At 47.9% G+C, this 15000-nt stretch overlaps 1 protein-coding gene across 1 annotated transcript in view; it reads left to right on the forward strand.

Moving 5' to 3' along the window:
- The window catches only part of LOC116373007 (glutamate receptor ionotropic, NMDA 2A-like), a gene marked incomplete at its 3' end in the record, with an annotated part of 191890 nt that overhangs the window by 174626 nt on the left and 2264 nt on the right, over positions 1-15000 (forward strand). Inside the window, 2 exon segments of the mRNA XM_031821629.1 lie at positions 7762-7841; positions 7844-7948. Of these exon segments, the coding sequence (XP_031677489.1) occupies positions 7762-7841; positions 7844-7948 (185 nt within the window).

The following is a 15000-nucleotide window of genomic DNA, read 5'->3' on the forward strand; positions in this document are numbered from 1 at the left end:
CCTCCCAGCTGGAGATGTTTATGTGGTGTTTAGGGGATAGTCTTTAGGTTGTCCTCCCAGCTGGAGATGTTTATATCGTGTTTAGGGGATAGTCTTTAGGTTGTCCTCCCAGTTGGAGATGTTTATATGGTGTTTAGGGGATAGTCTTTAGGTTGTCCTCCCAGCTGGAGATGTTATGTGGTGTTTAGGGGATAGTCTTTAGGTTGTCCTCCCAGCTGGAGATGTTTATATGGTGTTAGGGGATAGTCTTTAGGTTGTCCTCCCAGTTGGAGATGTTTATATGGTGTTTAGGGGATAGTCTTTAGGTTGTCCTCCCAGCTGGAGATGTTATGTGGTGTCAGGGATAGTCTTTAGGTTGTCCTCCCAGCTGGATATGTTTATGTGGTGTTTAGGGGATAGTCTTTAGGTTGTCCTCCCAGCTGGAGATGTTTATGTGGTGTTTAGGGGATAGTCTTTAGGTTGTCCTCCCAGCTGGAGATGTTTATGTTGTGTTTAGGGGATAGTCTTTAGGTTGTCCTCCTAGCTGGAGATGTTTATATGGTGTTTAGGGGATAGTCTTTAGGTTGTCCTCCCAGCTGGAGATGTTTATGTGGTGTTTAGGGATAGTCTTTAGGTTGTCCTCCCAGCTGGAGATGTTTATGTGGTGTTTATGTTGTGTTTAGGGTATAGTCTTTAGGTTGTCCTCCCAGTTGGAGATGTTTATGTGGTGTTTAGGGGATAGTCTTTAGGTTGTCCTCCCAGCTGGAGATGTTTATGTGGTGTTCAGGGGATAGTCTTTAGGTTGTCCTCCCAGCTGGAGATGTTTATGTGGTGTTCAGGGGATAGTCTTTAGGTTGTCCTCCCAGCTGGAGATGTTTATGTGGTGTTTAGGGGATAGTCTTTAGGTTGTCCTCCCAGCTGGAGATGTTTATGTGGTGTTTAGGGGATAGTCTTTAGGTTGTCCTCCCAGCTGGAGATGTTTATATCGTGTTTAGGGGATAGTCTTTAGGTTGTCCTCCCAGTTGGAGATGTTTATATGGTGTTTAGGGGATAGTCTTTAGGTTGTCCTCCCAGCTGGAGATGTTTATGTGGTGTTTAGGGGATAGTCTTTAGGTTGTCCTCCCAGCTGGAGATGTTTATATGGTGTTTAGGGGATAGTCTTTAGGTTGTCCTCCCAGTTGGAGATGTTTATATGGTGTTTAGGGGATAGTCTTTAGGTTGTCCTCCCAGCTGGAGATGTTTATTTTTGTCAGGTGGTGGTTGGTGAAGTCCCGTGTAGCTCAGTTAGTAGAGCGTGACACTTGCAAATGCCAGGGTTGTCGGTTCAATTCCCACACGGGGACCAGTATGAAAGACATATAAAATTGTATTCCTTCACTACTGTAAATATCTCTGGATAAGAGCGTCTGCTAAATGACAAAAAATGGAAGGATTTGGGTCATTTTTATGTGTAGGACTAGACCCAGGAACATTTTTGGTTTGGTGGAAGAATCCAGGATGCACTGAAGGTCCTCTTCCCAGTGGGCGGTGACAGCATTATCATCTGACGGTCCTCTTCCTTATCGTTATCATCTGACGGTCCTCTTCCCAGTGGGCAGTGACGGCGTTATCATCTGACGGTCCTCTTCCCAGTGGGCAGGGATGGCGTTATCATCTGATGGTCCTCTTCCCAGTGGGCAGGGATGGCGTTATCATCTGACGGTCCTCTTCCCAGTGGGTAGTGACGGCGTTATCATCTGACGGTCCTCTTCCCAGTGGATAGTGACGGCGTTGTCATCTGATGGTCCTCTTCCTTATCGTTATCATCTGACGGTCCTCTTCCCAGTGGGCAGGGACGGCGTTATCATCTGACGGTCCTCTTCCCAGTGGGTTAGGGACGGCGTTATCATCTGACGGTCCTCTTCCCAGTAGGCAATGACGGCGTCATCATCTGAATCACTGAAGCTCCACAATGGAAGTGTTGGTGGTTTTATGCTCTCGGCCTTTGAATCTGTTCAGGTTGAAGAGTCAGCCATCTGTTCAGTACAGGATTTCGGACACCCTGAGGCAGATTTCCACCTTTGAGTTGGAGGAATGACAGCGATGAAAATTGAAAACAGGATGTTGTCCCTGTTTTAAACTCCAGTGTTTCCACCTTGAAGGGTTCCGTTTCAGCACCACTGTTCCTGAGCACTGTAGCTGACGTCATGCAGCAGTCCCGGTGTTATGGTCAATTTGTCAGGATAGAATCAGAGGCACGATGGTTCACAGAGTCAAAGGCTATGAAGGCCTGGTGTCTATAAAGGCCTGGTGTCTATAAAGGCCTGGTGTCTATAAAGGCCTGGTGTCTATGAAGGTCTGGTGTCTATAAAGGCCTGGTGTCTATGAAGGCATGGTGTCTATAAAGGCCTGGTGTCTATAAAGGCCTGGTGTCTATAAAGGCCTGGTGTCTATAAAGGTCTGGTGTCTATAAAGGCCTGGTGTCTATGAAGGCATGGCGTCTATAAAGGCCTGGTGTCTATAAAGGCCTGGTGTCTATAAAGGCCTGGTGTCTATAAAGGCCTTGTGTCTATAAAGGCCTGGTGTCTATAAAGGCCTTGTGTCTATAAAGGCCTTGTGTCTATAAAGGCCTGGTGTCTATAAAGGCCTGGTGTCTATAAAGGCCTTGTGTATATGAAGGCATGGTGTCTATAAAGGCCTGGTGTCTATGAAGGCCTGGTGTCTATAAAGGCCTGGTGTCTATAAAGGACTGGTGTCTATAAAGGCATGGTGTCTATAAAGGCCTGGTGTCTATAAAGGCCTGGTGTCTATGAAGGCCTGGTGTCTATAAAGGCCTGTTGTCTATAAAGGCCTGGTGTCTATAAAGGCCTGGTGTCTATAAAGGCATGGTGTCTATAAAGGCCTGGTGTCTATAAAGGCCTGGTGTCTATAAAGGCCTGGTGTCTATAAAGGCCTTGTGTCTATAGGATTTTTGTTTTTGGCTAGAAAACGTACCCATATGAAACTTTCTCAGGCCCAGAAACTAGAATCTGCATATAATTGTCAGATTAGGATAGAAAACACTCTAAAGTTTCCAAAACTGTAGAGATAGTGTCTGTGAGTATAACAGAACTGATATTGCAGGTGAAAACCTGAGGAAAATCAAACCAGGAAGTGCTGTTTTTTCCTGAAAGCTCTCTGTTCCATTGGATTCCTTGCCTCCATTTAAAGGGTTATCAACTAGATTCCTTTTCCTATGGCTTCCTCAAGGTGTCAACAGTCTTCAGACATAGTTTCAGGCTTTTATTTTGAAAAATGAGCGAGAAAGATAACATAGCTGGGTGTTCGCAGAGTTTTGCTTGCGCAACAGAGTAGGACAGCCATTTTTTTAAATATTTTTTTTACCTTTATTTAACCAGGCAAGTCAGTTAAGAACAAATTATTATTATCAATGACGGCCTAGGAACAGTGGGTTAACTGCCTGTTCAGGGGCAGAATGACAGATTTGTACCTTGTCAGCTCGGAGGGTTTGAACTTGCAACCTTCCGGTTACTAGTCCAACACTTTAACCACTAGGCTACCCTGCCGCCTCTCTCCTGCTCCTATTGAAAAAGCTACAGTCCCGGTTGATATATTATCGATTATATATTTTATATTTTAAAAACAACCCGAGGATTGATTATAAAAAAATGTTTGACATGTTTCTGTGGACATTACGGATACTATTTGGAATAATAATAATAACAATAATAATAATAATACTATTTGGAATCTGCGATGTCGTGACCGCTCGAGCCTGTGGATTTCTGAACATAACGCGCCAAACAAATGGAGGTATTTTGGATCTAAAAATAATCTTTATGGAACAAAAGGAACATTTGTTGTGTAACTGGGAGTCTCGTGAGTGCAAACATCCGAAGATCATCAAAGGTAACCGATTTAATTTATTGCTTTTCTGACTTTCGTGACCAATCTACTTGGCTGCTAGCTGTTTGTAATATTTTGTCTACTGAGAGAGATGTTCTTACATCAACGCTTGGTTTGCTTTCGCCTAAAAGCTTTATTGAAATCTGACACGCCAGGTGGATTAACAACAAGCTAAACTGTGTTTTGCTATATTGCACTTCTGATTTCATGAAAATGTTTTATTTTTACTAATTTAATTTGAATTTGGCACTCTGCAATTCAGTGGATGTTGATGAAAATGATCCCGCTAACGGGATGGCTGCGTCAAGAAGTTTAACCAATTAGGGCACCCCTGAGTTCTGCAGGCATTTCCTCCTAATCCCGGATCTTCAGGAGCAGGGAATGTATGTGTGGTAGGAGCACTGGTCCGCCTTCCTTCAGGATTTCAGCTGGAATTTCATCTGGCCGTTGTTGTTCCCCTTCTAAAGGATGGCATCTGCACCTCCTACAGGTTAGGTGGTTCTCCCTTGTCCTCCTACAGGTTAGGTGGTTCTCCCTTGTCCTCCTGCAGGTTAGGTGGGTCTCCCATGTCCTCCTACAGGTTAGGTGGTTCTCCCATGTCCTCCTGCAGGGTAGGTGGGTCTCCCATGTCCTCCTACAGGTTAGGTGGGTCTCCCATGTCCTCCTGCAGGTTAGGTGGTTCTCCCTTGTCCTCCTACAGGCTGGGTGGGTCTCGCATGTCCTCCTGCAGGGTAGGTGGGTCTTCCATGTCGTCCTGCAGGCTTGGTGGTTCTCCAATGTCCTCCTTTGTGGGTCGCTGAGGGATGTGGTCAATATCAATTGTTGTGCTTCTGTTGAGGAGCTCCTCGAAGTGCTTTTTCCACTGGGATTGATTCGCTTCATTAGCTTTTGCCCATCTTTGGAGTGAAGGGGGTTTAGGCCACGGTGACTGGGTCTGTACACGGCCTTGATGGTGAGGGGATGTGTTAGGCCACGGTGACTGGGTCTGTACACGGCCTTGGTGGTGAGGGATGTGTTAGGCCACGGTGTCTGGGTCTGTACAGGGCCTTGGTGGTGAGGGATGTGTTAGGCCACGGTGACTGGGTCTGTACACGGCCCTGGTGGTGAGGGATGTGTTAGGCCACGGTGACTGGGTCTGTACACGGCCTTGGTGGTGAGGGATGTGTTAGGCCACGGTGACTGGGTCTGTACAGGGCCTTGGTGGTGAGGGATGTGTTAGGCCACGGTGACTGGGTCTGTACACGGCCTTGGTGGTGAGGGATGTGTTAGGCCACGGTGACTGGGTCTGTACACGGCCTTGATGGTGAGGGATGTGTTAGGCCACGGTGACTGGGTCTGTACACGGCCTTGGTGGTGAGGGATGTGTTAGGCCACGGTGACTGGGTCTGTACAGGGCCTTGGTGGTGAGGGATGTGTTAGGCCACGGTGACTGGGTCTGTACACGGCCTTGGTGGTGAGGGATGTGTTAGGCCACGGTGACTGGGTCTGTACACGGCCTTGATGGTGAGGGATGTGTTAGGCCACGGTGACTGGGTCTGTACACGGCCTTGGTGGTGAGGGATGTGTTAGGCCACGGTGACTGGGTCTGTACACCGCCTTGGTGGTGAGGGATGTGTTAGGCCACGGTGACTGGGTCTGTACACCGCCTTGGTGGTGAGGGATGTGTTAGGCCACGGTGACTGGGTCTGTACACGGCCTTGATGGTGAGGGATGTGTTAGGCCACGGTGACTGGGTCTGTACACGGCCTTGGTGGTGAGGGATGTGTTAGGCCACGGTGACTGGGTCTGTACACCGCCTTGGTGGTGAGGGATGTGTTAGGCCACGGTGACTGGGTCTGTACACGGCCTTGGTGGTGAGGGATGTGTTAGGCCACGGTGACTGGGTCTGTACACGGCCTTGGTGGCATCGAAGAAGCCTCTGGAGTCGGCCAGCTGCTGGATCTCCAGGACCTGTTCTGTTCACCATGTGGTTTTTAGTTCCTGGATCTCCAGGACCTGTTCTGTTCACCATGTGGTTTTTATTTCCCGGCGTTGGACATCTCACTGTGGAGGGAGCTTCTCTTTTGGCCCTGCAGTTGATATCATTTTTCCAGGCACAAAAGGTTCCCCGCTTGGTGTCAATGAGCTGTTCAATTTCTGAGGCATTCTCGTCAGACCAGTCCTTTTGGGTCTTACGGTCGGTGGGGTCATTATTTTGGGTCTTACTGTTGGTGCTGTCATTATTTTTGGTCTTACTGTTGGTGCTGTCATTATTTTTGGTCTTACGGTTGGTGGGGTCCTTGTTCTTTTGGGTCGTACAATCGTGGGGTTCTTTTTGGTCTTATAGCCAAGGTTGTCATTGCAGGTGTTGAGGATGGCGGACTTCATTATGTTCCAGTATGTTTCAATGAGCTTCAGCCCCTTGCCATTTGAGTGACAGCTAGCAAAGACGCACACACGGCAGAGCGAGCGAGTGCAATGACCTGGTGGATATATCTGACACATATGTGACGTAGTACGCAATTTACCCGGGGACCACTTTTGGCTCGCGACCCACTACTTTCAGAACGATTAGCTACAAAGTAGCGGAGTAAACTCTGTTTAACTTCATCCTGCGAGTCAAAGGGTTGGAGTCATTAGATTGTTTGCAAAGCACCAAACGGATGGTCATAAGGCGTTTGTCGAAGTGGCCGATGAGTTCATTGTTAATAGCCGATCCCCAGTCCAGGGACCTTTGGTTCACCAGCCAGCTTTCCTTTCAAGAAAAGGGTCTATCTGCCTTTCCTCTCCTACAGGTGCTCTTCACCAGCCAGTGGAGTTTCAGAGAGTGCAGCAAGGTCGATGTGAATCTCCTCAGCTCTCTGCCGTCTTTCAGATCCCTTGTCCATTAGGGTTCCAGGCTCCAATGGTTATTTGGAGCCTGGAATGTAGAATGTAGAATGTAGAATGTAGAATGTAGAATGTTTTTAAACTATGAAATTAAATTAAATTGTTTATTTCTCGTAGTTTCCGACCGTGAAGAGGTGAACCTACTGGACACACACACACACACACACACACACACACACACACACACACACACACACAGTCCCTAGAAGAAGTGAAACACACTGAAACCTACAGTACCAGTCAAAAGTTTGGACACACCTATGAAATAACACGTATGGAATCATGTAGTAACAAAAAAAGTATTAATCTAAGTTTTAATTATTCAATGTAGCCATCCTTTGCCTTGTTGACAGCTTTGCACACTCTTGGCATTCTCTCAACCAGCTTCACCTGGAATGCTTTTCCAACCGTCTTGACCCCCACACTCATTTGGGTTGAGGTCGCGAGATTGTGGAGACCGGGTCATCTGATGCAGCACACCATCACTCTCCTTCTTAGTCAAGTAGTCCTTACACAGACTGGAGGTGTGTTGGGTCATTGTCCTGTTGAAAAACAAATGATAGTTCCACTAAGTGCAAACCAGACAAGATGGCGTATCGCTGCAGAATGCTGTGGTAGCCATGCTGGTTAAGTGTGCCTTGAATTCTAAATAAATAAATCACAGACAGTCTCACCAGCAAAGCCCCACCACACTATCACACCTCCTCCTCCATGCTTCACGGTGGGAATTTTGTCTGTGTGTTTTGTTACAGTAAACTGAGTTTATAGTTCCTCTGTGTGTTTTTGTTACAGTAAACTGAGTTTATAGTTCCTCTGTGTGTTTTTGTTACAGGAAACTGAGTTTATAGTTACTCTGTGTGTTTTTGTTACAGGAAACTGAGTTTATAGTTACTCTGTGTGTTTTGTTACAGGAAACTGAGTTTATAGTTCCTCTGTGTGTTTTTGTTACAGTAAACTGAGTTTATAGTTCCTCTGTGTGTTTTGTTACAGTAAACTGAGTTTATAGTTCCTCTGTGTCTTTTGTTACAGTAAACTGGATGCCTTCATCTATGATGCTGCTGTGTTGAACTACGCTGCTGGCAGAGACGATGGCTGTAAGCTGGTCACCATCGCAGCGGGTACATCTTCGCCACCACCGGCTACGGCATCGCTCTGCAGAAAGGGTCGCACTGGAAACGACAGGTGGACCTGGCTATACTGGCCATCATAGGAGATGGTAGGACTCTCCTCTCCTCTCCTCTGCTTTCTTCTGCTCTCCTCTCCTCTCCTCGGCTTTCTTCTCCTCTCCTCTCCTCTCCTTTCCTTTCCTCTGGTCTCCTCCTCTCCTGCCCTTTCCTCTACTCTCCTTTCATCTCCTCTCCTCTCTCTACCATATTTAACCCTTCTATATCACTGTCCTCTCCTCCCTCAACCAGTCCTGTATTTCTATACTGTATATGTGGTTATTAATGTATATGTAAATACATGTATATGTAAATAGGGTTATATGTAAATAGGGTTATATTTAAATAGGGGTATATGTAACTAGTGCATATGTAAATAGGGTTATATTTAAATATGGGTATATGTAAATACGGTTATATGTAAATAGGGTATATGTACATTTGAGTATATGCAAATAGGGTTATATGTAAATAGGGTTATTTGTAAATAGGGTTATTTGTATATAGGGTTATATGTAAATAGGGTTATTTGTAAATAGGGTTATTTGTAAATAGGGTTATATGTAAATAGGGTTGTATGTAAATAGGGTTATAGGTAAACAGGGTATATGTAAATAGTGTATATGTAAATAGGGTATATGTAAATAGGGTATATGTAAATAGGGATGTATGTAAATAGGGTATATGTAAATAGGGTATTTGTAAATATGGTATATTTAACTAGGGTATATGTAAATAGGGTTATATGTAAATAGGGTATATGTAAATAGGGATGTATGTAAATAGGGGTATATGTAAATAGGGTTATATGCAAATAGGGTATATGTAAATAGGGCTGTATGTAAATAGGGCTGTATGTAAATAGGGTATATGTAAAACAGGTTATATGTAAATAGGGTATATGTAAATGTGGAAATTTAACTAGGGTATATGTAAATAGGGTTGTATGTAAATATGGTATATGTAAATATGGTATATTTAACTAGGGTATATGTAAATAGGGCTGTATGTAAATAGGGTATATGTAAATATGGTATATTTAACTAGGGTATATGTAAATATGGTATATTTAACTAGGGTATATGTAAATAGGGCTGTATGTAAATAGGGTATATGTAAATATGGTATATTTAACTAGGGTATATGTAAATAGGGCTGTATGTAAATAGGGTATATGTAAATATGGCTGTATGTAAATAGGGTATATGTAAATAGGGTTGTATGTAAATAGGGTATATGTAAATAGGGCTGTATGTAAATATGGTGTATGTAAATAGGGTATATGTAAATAGGGCTGTATGTAAATAGGGTTGTATGTATTTCTGTCTGTTTTTTCATCTGTCTTCTCTACTGTTACACTTCTGTTCAGCCAAGTCCAAGAGAGGAGAACTGGCAAGTAAGCATTTCACTGTGTTGTCTACACCTCGCTGTTTGTGGTCCTCTCCTTTCCTTTCCCCTCCTCTCCTCTCCTTTCCTTTTCTCTCCTTTCCTCTCCTCTCCTCTCCTTTTCTCTCCTTTCTTCTCCTCTCCTTTCCTTTCCTTTCCTCTCCTCTCCTTTCCTTTCCTCTCCTCTCCTTTCCTTTCCTCTCCTTTTCTCTCCTTTCCTTTCATCTCCTCTCCTCTCCTCTCCTCTCCTCTCCTCTCCTCTCCTCTCCTCTCCTCTCCTCTCCTCTCCTCTCCTCTCCTCTCCTCTCCTCTCCTCTCCTCTCCTCTGCTCTCCTCTCCTCTCCTTTCCTCTGCTCTCCTCTCCTTTCCTTTCCCCTCCTCTCCTCTCCTCTCCTCTCCTCTCCTCTCCTCTCCTCTCCTCTCCTCTCCTCTCCTCTCCTCTCCTCTCCTCTCCTCTCCTCTCCTCTCCTCTCCTCTCCTCTCCTCTCCTCTCCTCTCCTCTCCTCTCCTCTCCTCTCCTTTCCTCTACTCTCCTTTCCTTTGCTCTCCTTTACTCTCCTTTCCTTTCCTCTTCTCTCCTTTCCTCTCTTCCCTCTTCCCCTCTCCTCCCTCTTTCCTCTCCTCTCCTCTTCTTTCTCTCCTCTCCTCTCCTCTCCTCTCCTCTCCTCTCCTCTCCTCTCCTCCTCTCCTCTCCTCTCCTCTCCTCTCCTTCCTCTCCTCTTCCTCTCCTCTCCTCTCCTCTCCTCCTCTCCTCTCCTCTCCTCTCCTCTCCTCTCCTCTCCTCTCCTCTCCTCTCCTCTCCTCTCCTCTCCTCTCCTCTCCTCTCTCTCCTCTCTCTCCTCTCCTCCCTCTTTCCTCTCCTTTCCTTTCCTCTCCTTTCCCTCTCCTTTCCTTTCCGCTCCTTTCCTTCCTCTCTTCTCCTCCCTCTTTCCTCTCCCTCTCCATTCCTCTGCTCGGCTCATCCCTTATCTTCTCTTCTCCTCTCATCTTCTCTCCTTTCCTCTTCTCTTGTTGCTTGAAAATCCTACCCTCTCTTCTCATCTCTCTTCATATCCTACACTCTCTTCTCATCTCTCTTCATATCCTACACTCTCTTCTCGTCTCTCTACATAACCTACCCTCTCTTCTCGTCTCTCTACATATCCTACACTCTCCTCACCTCTCTTCTTGTCTCTCTTCATATCCTACCCTCTCTTCTCGTCTCTCTACATAACCTACCCTCTCTTCTCGTCTCTCTACATATCCTACACTCTCCTCATCTCTCTTCTTGTCTCTCTTCATATCCTACCCTCTCTTCTTGTCTCTCTACATATCCTACCCTCTCTTCTCGTCTCTCTACATATCCTACACTCTCCTCATCTCTCTTCTTGTCTCTCTTCATATCCTACACTCTCCTCTCGTCTCTCATAATATCCAACACTCTCTTCATGTCTCTCTACATTGACATGTTAGTCATTTAGCAGACGCTCTTATCCAGAGCCACTTACAGTTAGCTCACTCATTCTGATTCAGGAGAGAGGGAGGAGAGGAGAGAGTGAGGAGAGGAGGAGAGGGGATGAGAGGAGGGAGGCATGAGAGGAGGTGAGGGATGAGAGGAGGAGAGGAGGGAGGCATGAGAGGAGGTGAGGGAGGAGAGGAGGAGAGGAGGGAGGCATGAGAGGAGGTGAGGGATGAGAGTGAGGAGAGGAGAGAGGGATGAGAGGAGGAGAGAGGGATGAGAGGAGGTGAGGAGAAAGGGAGGAGAGGAGGAGAGAAGGATGAGAGGAGAAGAGGAGACAGGGATGAGAAAGGGGAGAGAGGAGGGAGAGGAGAGAGGAGGGAGGAGAGGAGAGAGGAGAGAGATATGAGAAAGAGGAGAGAGGAGAGAGGAGAGGAGGAGAGAGGAGAGGAGGAGAGAGGAGAGGAGGAGAGGAGAGCGATATGAGAAAGGGGAGAGAGGAGAGGGGGAGAGAGGAGAGGAGAGGAGAGGAGAGGAGAGGAGAGGAGAGGAGAGGAGAGGAGAGGAGAGGAGAGGAGAGGAGAGGAGAGGAGAGGAGAGGAGAGGAGAGGAGAGGAGAGGAGAGGAGAGGAGAGGAGAGGAGAGGAGAGGAGAGGAGAGGAGAGGAGAGGAGAGGGATATGAGAAAGAGGGAGGAGAGGAGAGCAGCAGTACCTGGACCATTACAGCTCCACTAAATGGACACCATTTTCCCTGAGGGAAAGAGGGAGGAGAGGAGAGAGGGATGAGAAAGGGAGAGAGGGAGGAGGGGAGAGCAGCGTACCTGGACCATACAGCTCCCTGAGGGAAAATGGTACACTACAGTGTCACTAATCACTACAATGTAGAGAATCTACACTACATCTCCACTACACTACAGTGTCACTAATCACTACAATGTAGAGAATCTCCACTACACTACAGTGTCACTAATCACTACAATGTAGAGCATCTCCACTACACTACAGTGTCACTAATCACTACAATGTAGAGCATCTCCACTACACTACAGTGGTCACTAATCACTACAATGTAGAGCATCTCCACTTACACTACAGTGTCACTAATCACTACAATGTAGAGAATCTCCACTACACTACAGTGTCACTAATCACTACAATGTAGAGCATCTCCACTACACTACAGTGTCACTATCACTACAATGTAGAGCATATCCACTACATCTCCACTACACTACAGTGTCAGCTAATCACTACAATGTAGAGCATCTACACTACACTACAGTGTCACTAATCACTACAATGTAGAGCATCTCCACTACACTACAGTGTCACTAATCACTACAATGTAGAGCATCTCCACTACACTACAGTGTCACTAATCACTACAATGTAGAGCATCTCCACTACACTACAGTGTCACTAATCACTACCAATGTAGAGAATCTCCACTACACTACAGTGTCACTAATCACTACAATGTAGAGCATCTCCACTACACTACAGTGTCACTAATCACTACAATGTAGAGCATCTACACTACATCTCCACTACACTACAGTGTCACTAATCACTACAATGTAGAGCATCTACACTACACTACAGTGTCACTAATCACTACAATGTAGAGCATCTCCACTACACTACAGTGTCACTAATCACTACAATGTAGAGAATCTCCACTACACTACAGTGTCACTAATCACTACAATGTAGAGCATCTCCACTACACTACAGTGTCACTAATCACTACAATGTAGAAGCATCTCCACTACATCTCCACTACACTACAGTGTCACTAATCACTACAATGTAGAGCATCTACACTAAATCTCCACTACACTACAATACAGCCTTCCTACCAGGCCACACAGCTAGCATGTTGCACTCTGGTCCCACTATCTGTCCTTCCTCACAAAGTGTACACTAGCATGTTGCACTCTGGTCCCACTATCTGTCCTTCCTCACAAAGTGTACACTAGCATGTTGCACTCTGGTCCCACTATCTGTCCTTCCTCACAAAGTGTACACTAGCATGTTGCACTCTGGTCCCACTATCTGTCCTTCCTCACAAAGTGTACACTAGCATGTTGCACCCTCTGGTCCCACTATCTGTCCTTCCTCACAAAGTGTACACTAGCATGTTGCACTCTGGTCCCACTATCTGTCCTTCCTCACAAAGTGTACACTAGCATGTTGCACTCTGGTCCCACTATCTGTCCTTCCTCACAAAGTGTACACTAGCATGTTGCACTCTGGTCCCACTATCTGTCCTTCCTCACAAAGTGTACACTAGCATGTTGCACTCTGGTCCCACTATCTGTTCCTTCCTCACAAAGTGTACACTAAGCATGTTGCACTCTGGTCCCCACTATCTGTCCTTCCTCACAAAGTGTACACTAGCATGTTGCACTCTGGTCCCACTATCTGTCCTTCCTCACAAAGTGTACACTAGCATGTTGCACTCTGGTCCCACTATCTGTCCTTCCTCACAAAGTGGTACACTAGCATGTTGCACTCTGGTCCCACTATCTGTCCTTCCTCACAAAGTGTACCACTAGCATGTTGCACTCTGGTCCCACTATCTGTCCTTCCTCACAAAGTGTACACTTGTTCCCTTCCTTCAGTGATCTGAAAGGAAAGGACTCGAATGAGAAATAGGAGACTCCCACAAGTACCTCCACCAATCCAATGCTTTTTAAATGTCTGGGATGTAGTCAACGAGTGCACACTTCAGGAATAAGGGTATATTGTTGGTAGGCCTGCTATGATAGCTAATAACAGGAAGATAGACCAGCTAGTATTACCATGGTTACATTCACACAGCCAGCTAGCGGACTACAGTATTACCGTCACACAGTTACCATGGTTACATTTACAACAGCCAGCTAGCGGTCTACAGTATTACCGTCACACAGTTACCATGGTTACATTACCGTCTCCTCCTCCTCATCCCTCCTCACCCCCTCCTTCTGTCTCCCCCTCCTCACTCCTCCTCACCCCCTTCTGCCTCCCCCTCCTCACCCCTCTCCACCCCTTCTGTCTCCCTCTCCTCACCCCCCTCCACCCCCTTCTGTTTCCCCTCCTCACCCCTCTCCACCCCTTCTGCCTCCCCCTCCTCACCCCTCCTCACCCCCTTCTGTCTCCCCCTCCTCACCCCTTCTGTCTCCCCCCTCCTCACCCTCCTCACCCCTTCTGTCTCCCCCTCCTCACCCCCTCTTCTGCCGTTCCCCCTCCTCACCCCCCTCCTCACCCCCTTTGCCTCCCCCTCCTCACCCTCTCTCCACCCCCTCTGTCTCCCCCTCCTCACCCCCTTCTGTCTCCCCCTCCTCACCCCTCCTCACCCCCTTCTGCCTCCCCCTCCTCACCCCCTTCTGCCTTCCCCTCCTCACCCCTCACCCCCTCCTTTCTGTCTCCCCCTCCTCACCCCTCCTCACCCCCTTCGCCTCCCCCTCCTCACCCCTCTCCACCCCCTTCTGTCTCCTCCCTCTCACCCCTCCTCACCCCTTCTGTCTCCCTCCCTCACCCCCTTCTGTTCCCTCCCTCACCCCTCTCCACCCCATCTGCCTCCCCCTCTCACCCTCTCCACCCCTTTCTGTCTCCCCTCTCACCCCCTTCTTGTCTCCCCCTCCTCACCCCTCTCCACCCCTTCTGTTCCCCCTCTCACCCCCTTCTGCTCCCCTCCCTCCTCACCCCTCTCCACCCCTTCTGTCTCCCCCTCCCTCACCCCTCTCCACCCCCTTCGTCTCCCCCTCCTCACCCTCCTCACCCCCTCTGTCTCCCCTCCTCACCCCCTTCTGTCTCCCCCTCCTCACCCCTCCTCACCCCTTCTGTCTCCCCCTCCTCACCCCCTTCTGCCTCCCCCTCCTCACCCCTTCTGTCTCCCCCTCCTCACCCCCTTCTGTCTCCCCCTCCTCACCCCCCTTCTGTCTCCCCCTCCTCACCCCTCTCCACCCCCTTCTGTCTCCCCCTCCTCACCCCTCCTCACCCCCTTCTGTCTCCCCCTCCTCACCCCCTTCTGTTCCCCCTCCTCACCCTCCTCACCCCTTCTGTCTCCCCCTCCTCACCCCCTTCTGCCTCCCCCTCCTCACCCCCTTCTGTCTCCCCTCCTCACCCCCTTCTGTCTCCCCCTCCTCACCCCTCCTCACCCCCTTCTGCCTCCCCCTCCTCACCCCCTTCTGTCTCACACTCCTCACCCCCTTCTGTCTCCCCCTCCTCACCCCCTTCTGTCTCCCCCCTCCTCACCCCTCCTCACCCCCTTCTGTCTCCCCCTCCTCACCCCC

Source organism: Oncorhynchus kisutch, unplaced genomic scaffold (assembly GCF_002021735.2).
Source record: "Oncorhynchus kisutch isolate 150728-3 unplaced genomic scaffold, Okis_V2 scaffold4002, whole genome shotgun sequence".
NCBI classification, from domain to species: Eukaryota; Metazoa; Chordata; class Actinopteri; order Salmoniformes; family Salmonidae; genus Oncorhynchus; species Oncorhynchus kisutch.